This window comes from Monopterus albus, unplaced genomic scaffold, assembly GCF_001952655.1.
Source record: "Monopterus albus unplaced genomic scaffold, M_albus_1.0 scaffold172.1, whole genome shotgun sequence".
Lineage (NCBI taxonomy): Eukaryota > Metazoa > Chordata > Actinopteri > Synbranchiformes > Synbranchidae > Monopterus > Monopterus albus.
The window spans coordinates 780,918-788,849 of record NW_018128052.1 but is presented as its reverse complement, the minus strand read 5'-3'; the positions used below and the strand labels follow the sequence as shown (position 1 = coordinate 788,849).

Genomic DNA, 7,932 nt, shown 5'->3' with positions numbered 1-7,932 from the left:
ATTTCTGCTGCACTTAAGGTTCCTAAGAGCACAGTGGCCTCTATAATCCTTAAATGGAAGACGTTTGGGATGACCAGCACCCTTCCTAGAGCTGGCCGTCCGGCCAAACTGAGCTATCGGGGGAGAAGAGCCTTGGTGAGAGAGGTACAGAAGAACCCAAAGATGACTGTGGCTGAGCTCCAGAGATGCAGTCGGAAGATGGGAGCAAGTTGTAGAAAGTCAACCATCACTGCAGCCCTCCACCAGTTGGGGCTTTATGGCAGAGTGGCCCGACGGGAGCCTCTCCTCAGTGCAAGACACATGAAAGCCCGCCTGGAGTTTGCTAAAAAACACCTGAAGGACTCGAAGATGGTGAGAAATGAGATTCTCTGGTCTGATGAGACCAAGATAGAACTTTTTGGCCTTAATTCTAAGCGGTATGTGTGAAGAAAACCAGGCACTGCTCATCAACCTGTCCAGTACAGTCCCAACAGTGAAGCATGGTGGTGGCAGCATCATGCTATGGGGGTGTTTTTCAGCTGCAGGGACCGGACGACTGGTTGCAATCGAGGGAAGGATGAATGTGGCCAAGTACAGGGATATCCTGGACGAACACCTTCTCCAGAGTGCTCAGGACCTCAGACTGGGCCGAAGGTTCACCTTCCAACATGACGATGACCCTAAGCACACAGCTAAAATAACGAAGGAGTGGCTTCACAACAACTCCGTGACTGTTCTTGAATGGCCCCGCCAGAGCCCTGACTTAAACCCAATTGAGCATCTCTGGAGAGACCTGAAAATGGCTGTCCACCCACGTTTACCATCCAACCTGACAGAACTGGAGAGGATCTGCAAGGAGGAATGGCAGAGGATCCCCAAATGCAGGTGTGAAAAACTTGTTGCATCATTCCCAAAAAGACTCATGGCTGTATTAGCTCAAAAGGGTGCTTCTACTAAATACTGAGCAAAGGGTCTGAATACTTATGACCATGTGATATTTCAGTTTTTCTTTTTTAATAAATCTGCAATAATGTCAAAAATTCTGTGTTTTTCTGTCAATATGGGGTGCTGTGTGTACATTAATGAGGGAAAAAATGAACTTAAATGATTTTAGCATATGGCTGCAATATAACAACGAGTGAAAAATTTAAGGGGGTCTGAATACTTTCCGTACCCACTGTATGAATAACAACTTTAAGGTGCAGACATTTCCTTGGACTCTTTTTATAAAATTAATCTTACTGTTTACTGACAAAGTTAGAGAAGGTTGTTGGTGAGGAGAACTGAAATGTGTATCCACTCTGCCTTCTGACTTACTTGTTTAGGTTGGTCCACACCCTTGTGCAAGTCTGTCTTCACCTTGTTGTTGGGGTGGTTTGTTACCTTGGTCACTGGTTGCTTGAAGATGGATGCCGTCTGTCGGACTGGCAGTGTTGTGTTTAAATCAGGCTTTGCCTTCAAGAGAGACGACATGATTAGCCAGAAATCTGAGAACCAGGTTTCATCAGCTTCCATCATAATAAAACAAAACCTTTTTAAAATTAAGACTAAATACTCTGCATGTATTTGTGTTAGCAATCAAAATTTAACAAGAGTAAAACTATTACATGTTTATGATGTGGGTCACAGTGAACAATTTGGGACAACGCAATGGTTTATACAACAACTACTGCCAAGATGATTAATCACACGCAGGTTTATGACAGAGTGGTGAAGAAAGTCATTGTTTAAAAAAAAGTCTCACGACATCTAAACTACTGTTTACCAGAAAGTGCACAGGAGGCTCTAGAACAAAGCTGAAGAAGGCTGCATGGTCTTGTGACACATACCTGAATTTTGTGGCCATAATAATTATGATCAACACTTTGTTTTGGGCTGACCAGTCAAGATGTGTGGAGCGGATAGGTCAGTAGAGACCTTCACTAATCCACAATCTGTCACTTGACAGGGCTTGAGCAGGGTTGCTGAGAAAGCTATGAAACAAGTATTGTCTAGCAGTACAAGGCTGATACAGATCTACCCACAGAGACACATGGCTAAAATGTTTCCTTTTGACATTAAAGCATCTTGCTCTGTTGGTCATTGTCATGATTCATTCAATGATGTGAACAAATAACATGAAAAAGCCCAAAGAATGTTAATATGTTCTAACTTCTCATACTGTCAGTTGATTTTATTGTGCCCAGAAATCACTGGAAACTTACCCTGTGAATTCTGCTGTAGGATATATTTTACTTTTACGTAGCACTGCACAGTCATATGTGCCTCATAAATACCAAACCCAAACAACAGTCTCACCCTAATTTGATGGGTCATGTTGTGGAGATGCTTGTTCCTGCTGTGCTGGACTTTGGTCGGGAGCAGTCGTCCAGCCCTGGAGCGCCTGGCACTCGCATCTGTGTGAAGGCTCCTGCCCAGGCCACGGGCTATCTGGGGCTTGTTGAGAATGTGCTTAACAGGCACACTAGAAAAATCACAATCACAACACTGAACTCTTCAAAGACCAAAGAATTAAAGCAATTAGGCCATGGGCACCAACGAATGGCCTCCCGGTTAATATAAATGGCTGTTCCTCTTCACAGGCTGAAGTTAGGCTTAGTTTTCTGAGGTCACCTCATTGCCTAACTAAAAATGATGCCGCACACCTGTACATGCCCACACATTCGTTGAAAGCCGTGAGGACGTTGTTTGGGTGTGCAAGAGGAGCTTTAACGTGTAAAACTCACAAATCAATAATATGGTGCACCATGTTTAGTCTGTCCCTGATTTATCTGTCTGCCCTTACAGGAGTTCACTTTGTGCGTATTTAGGGCAAACAGATAAATCGGGGGTAGGCTAAACATGGTGCGCCATATTCTTCGTGTACGAGTTTTAACGGGGTCTTTGTGCTGTAGCTGCAATTTGTCTACTGTATTTCAGTACTAGCGTGATCGTAGCGGGGCCCAACGCACTGCAAGTTATGCGTGTGTAAACAATGAAACTTGGCTAGCTAATCAAGCTAGCAGCGTCCGGAACGTCAACGCAACAGCAACCAGCTTCTCGATTACTGTTGCTGAAAGTTGAGTTTTCCTAACGTAATACGGGCAAAACACTACAAAGCCTACGCTTAGTTACCTTAACAAACGCGAACAAGAATAGGCTTGTTCAGGCGCACGAGTTCTTTTGAAATGCATTATGCATGTGGGCATTTCCTGCAGAGAAACTTTAATTCTGCCAACTCCGTCGACTACAAAATGAAAGTCCCACCTTTTTCTTTCCATGATCCAGGTTGCCTCACTTCACTTGCGTGTGATACTGGCTTGGGAATGGTAAGAAGCCAAGTGGTTGTCTGCCAGTGTAATCATAAATTTACACCGAGTCTGGTTTGTTAACGAACCTGTCCCGCTGTCTCTCACGTCAAGACCTTTACAGATCACTCCGCCAACATAGACTCAACATTGGATCCATCCGCTAAACTTCTGTGAACTAGTCCAATAATCTGAATTTGTCTGTGATACACTCACAGCACTGGAAACTGAACACGCCACTATACTTTTGAGGGAAAACCGTATAACATATAAAATGACAGTAGAACTGTACACTTTATTCCACTAAATCTATTCACCAGATGTAATGACTTTGCAAAGTAAATAGTTATGTAAGGTGATTTTAATGAATAGATATTATACTGTATTTTAAGCAAACTACTACAGAAAGGCAAATATTAATAAGATTAGTTTGACATAGTACCCCAGGACCACAACATTAAAATGTCTGTAACCAGCAATGTCTGAAAGGACCATTCTAAACAATGTTCTTTTACTTATATGCACTTGTAGAGCTAATACTTTTAGTATAGTAGTAATTGAGTTAATTTACATTATTGCACTTTTTACTTTAAACAAGGTTCTGAATACTATTTGCAATATTTAAAAATGAGATGTGTAGTAAATATGTGCCCACACAGCCTTTAGTTACAATCTTAACAATGAGATGTAAACACACAAACTGCTTTCACACAGACACAAATAACAAAAATGGAACATCATCTATCATCCAAACTCAGGACTGGAAATTAGCATCACTCCAAAACTGACTGTCTTGTCTGGTGACACAGGATTAGATGATGATTTTAAGAATGTGTTCAAATCAGTATTATCTAAAGACATATATAAAACAGGTATATTTTTAACTGATTTTTATCACTTAGATATTTCCTCTTAAAAAAAAGAAAGACTTACATTTACAACTAAACCATTGTTTATACCTGTCCCTTATGGGTCAAAACAACTCAGAGGTGCTTTGTACAAGCCCAAGGAGAATGCTGCCTCCACTCAAGCGCCTCACAAGCCTGCACTCATGTTCACAAGCAAGTGGACATCACAGGGAGACACTGAGCATCAAAATAATTTAACCCATGGCAGGTGTAATAATTACACACATACAGGATAATTCTCACATACTTTAATGATTCAAAACAAGAGTATGACAAGGACAGATTTTTCCACTTGCAAATCAAGTAACTTAAGCAGAAAAAGCAAAGTTTTATATTCCTTCCATCCATGTTGTCTGGTGGAGGAATGTTGAAATGCCAAATCCTGGTGCATTTCAGAGGATGTTGGTGGTGACTAGTTCAGTGTTGTCTGAGCTGCAGGACGAAGATGACTGCTTCCAGTAGCCTGGCACACAGGTAGACCAGAGTGCTGCTGCAGTGCTTCTTGTTCGTTATTTACAGTGGGTCTTTGTGTACAAAAACAGCACATACCTGCCAGGAGAAAGCAAAGTCAATACAGTATGTAGAACAGTGAAAAATGTGGTTTAGTTTTGATAGCAAAATTAAAATAATTTAAAAACTGAAGAGTAAAGAAGATATAAAGTCAACAAATTCACTGGGAAAAGGTTAAGTAACATGTTTAGATGTATGCGCAACATTCAACCCAGTGACCACAAAATATGGAAGTTAAATATCTAAATATTTCCAGTGGCTGAATGCTTTTCAAATATTCCTGTCTTATTAGAAGCTTCAATATACAGTGTAGTCTTGAAATAGGCCACAGTCCTTGATTCTAGTCTCCCGACACCTAAACGTCCTGACTTACTGTCTTTGAATTTACTCAGGCAATGACATGTACCTAATTTTTACCCAAATAGCATGTGAAAGTACAGGTTGGGCCACAGAAAAGTAGCCTGTCTCCAATACTGGTGCCAAGCTCTTGTGGGCTACTTTTCCATGGCCCACCCTGTATTTTGTGTTAGAATACATAAATCATCTCTTTATCAGCATTTCACATTGTTGGTGCACAATGAGATCCTGGATATTTTTGTTGTAGTTTACACAACCAGGGGAAAAACCCAGCCTGAATAAAGACTAAATGCCCATTTAAGACAGGTCTTCTCTTTAACATTTTCTATCTCATCTTCTTTCAGCAAAAGGTTTCAATATAAAGCTGACTTCACAAATGGACTGGAAGGCAGCTATATCCATAAAATACAATGTACAATTACAACACATAATGCTTTCCCAAATCATACATAACACAACAGCTGCAGTACAGCCTGACACCCTGAATAACCAACCTAAAAAGAAAAAAAAAATCTTTCTGCTGTCTCCAAAAGAGCTCAGCCTGCTAAGAAAGTGGATACACTTCATTTTTTATATTCCTTAAAATTTATTTTATATGAGAAATCCAGGAAAAGGCAGTATCTATGGTGACATCCAGATATTTGTACAAGGACATTTGTTTAATTGCTACAATATAGTGGCTGCCTCACAACTAGAAGGGTCCAGGTTCGAGCCCAGGCCAACCCGGTGCCTTTCTGTGCAGAGTTTGCATGTTCTCAACAAATCAGTTGCATGTTTCCATGTTCTCCCTGTGCCTCTGGGTACTCCAGCTTCCTCTCACAGTCCAAAGACATGCAGCTCAGGTTGATTGGAGACACTAAATTGCCTATGAGAATCAGTGAGTGTGTGTGGTTGTCTGTCTACATGTCAGCCCTGTGACAGAATGGCGACCTCTCCAGTGTGTACCCCGCCTCTGGCCTACTGTCAGCTGGGATTGGCTCCAAGCCCCTGCAACCCTCTTCAGGATAAGCAGTATAAATAGTGGATGGATGGATATTGAAAATGGAGATGGCCAACACTGTATTCTCTATATTGGTAGTAAGGCCAGTTTTGTTACACCATTCAATCCGCCAGTCAATGTAACACTGGTGCAACAATATGGCTCTTGTGTGTGTTTCACAGCTTCTACACAACAGTGTAGTTTCATTATATGGAGATATTCGGCTTTGCTAAATAAAACACACTTATTAACAACAGGAGGCAAATCTCCACCTAGTGCTGCCTGTGGTCTCTGAAAGGAAGTCTGCCCCTATTGTGTGAAAAGTCCACTATTATTTTGCCACTGTTCTCTTGGAATGCTGCCACCACAATAAGTAAGGGAAAAATAATCTCTACCATTCTAAATACAGGGTCAATTTAGCAAATATGTAAACACTCCTACAATGTTTATGCTCTGTAATAATCATGTTCTTGGTGTAGTGACAGACAGAAAACCACATGTATTAAGACAATGCCACAACATTTGATATCAGTCTAAAGCCAATAAAGAGGCAACTGCTACTTTAGTTACACAGATAATGATGCTGGGCCATGCTTCAATTGCTATTTTCCTTATTCACTGTGTACAGTCATGCATACTCTACTTTAATTCTTCATTTTTTGGTTTCCCATTTCTTGGACTAACCTGAGTGTCATTTAGTCATCCTTCTTAAATTTGCCATTGATGTAGGGAACATAATCCAAAATCAGCCGCCAGTCTGTGATGTGGACCAGACCTATGAATCCAACTGTGCCCCAGAAAGACATAGATGTGGACCTGTCAAGTATAAGAAGCATTCAACATTACATATGCACAGTTCTTTCACTTAATATACAAACAGGGGACCTGAGAATATTAGATTAATTAGGTGAGGTAAGTGCTTGTTGACCAATACAAAATAAAAGTGCCAAAAGAAATTGTGATAAATAACTTTAATCATAATAGTCGATTATTTTGTTTATTGGGTAAAATACCAATGAATTTGCTGGCTAAAGCTTTAAAAATACAAATGCGAGGAGTTGTGTATGCTTTTTTTTTAACTTCACAGTAGTCAGCTTGTAAACATTTAAGGAAATTAATCTGACATCATTCCTGACCGTTCAACATTACACTAAATAATTAGCTACCTGACCAACCTACCACGAAAACAGTTCCAGACCAAGCTACCCTGACGGATAGGTGAGATCAGTCTTCCAGCTAGCTATCTAGCTAGTACGTTAAATACGTAATAAAGGTATGAAATTCACATTTTTGCTACGCGGACTCGTGCGCCCCCTCAAACAGTGGACACAGCGAGTGGCTCGGCCTCTCTCACGGCGATGACCTCGGCTAGTCTAAGCTAGGCTAGCAGCTAATGTTAAGGTTAGCTAAAGGACACAGATATTCTGTTTGCCAAAAGTCCAACCTATTTCCCATTTGAACGACCACTACAGTGTAAAACCATCTTACCAGGCTCTAGCAATAGAAGCAGATTTCGGTCCAATGACTTTGCTGAGCATTTTGCCTAAAATATAGCCTCCACTCCTAATGCCAGACGCGCTACTTTAAAAGCTTACAAACACTTCCGACTTTGGTTTGCTGTGCGCATGTGCGTACAGAACATCCGGTTTAAAAAAAAGTCTTACAACAATCACAGCTACAGAAAATTGCATATCTTCTCATAGTATTATTACCCAACTGGAACGCCCTGTGTCAAAATCATTTTATATATTAATATTCATTCAGTTAAGTTGCGACTCGTGCATATTCCTAAATACATTGTTTATCCAAATTATTAACATTTATTAATTTGAGGACAGCAAACCTGGAGCCGGCGCAGAAGTATTCATTTGTTTCTGGGACTTTGTACAAAATATAATGAAGCTGCAATGTA

General features: G+C 40.7%; 2 protein-coding genes across 6 annotated transcripts in view; both read right to left on the bottom strand.

Moving 5' to 3' along the window:
* The window catches only part of LOC109969338 (methyl-CpG-binding domain protein 3-like), a 7,902-nt gene extending 4,480 nt beyond the window's left edge, over positions 1 to 3,422 (bottom strand). For 3 of the 5 annotated variants that reach the window (XM_020616154.1, XM_020616153.1, XM_020616155.1), the window contains exons 1-3: positions 3,094 to 3,198; positions 2,278 to 2,443; positions 1,297 to 1,434 (exon numbers count right to left, since the gene is read on the bottom strand). In XM_020616154.1, coding sequence (XP_020471810.1) covers positions 1,297 to 1,434; positions 2,278 to 2,443; positions 3,094 to 3,167 — 378 coding nt within the window. In that variant the 5' untranslated portion in view covers positions 3,168 to 3,198. Of the gene's footprint in view, positions 1 to 1,296; positions 1,435 to 2,277; positions 2,444 to 3,093; positions 3,199 to 3,225 lie in introns of those variants that run through there. The other 2 variants (XM_020616156.1, XM_020616157.1) reach the window with 1 other exon arrangement.
* Positions 3,423 to 4,407: 985 nt separating this feature from the next.
* Positions 4,408 to 7,661, bottom strand: uqcr11 (ubiquinol-cytochrome c reductase, complex III subunit XI). Its single transcript, XM_020616158.1, has 3 exons — positions 7,509 to 7,661; positions 6,705 to 6,836; positions 4,408 to 4,723 (listed from the first exon to the last, which is right to left on the bottom strand). Exons 1-2 carry the CDS (start codon positions 7,556 to 7,558, stop codon positions 6,716 to 6,718), a joined length of 171 nt encoding a protein of 56 aa, XP_020471814.1. The 5' UTR covers positions 7,559 to 7,661; the 3' UTR covers positions 4,408 to 4,723; positions 6,705 to 6,715.
* Between the last annotated feature and the right edge of the window lie 271 nt (positions 7,662 to 7,932).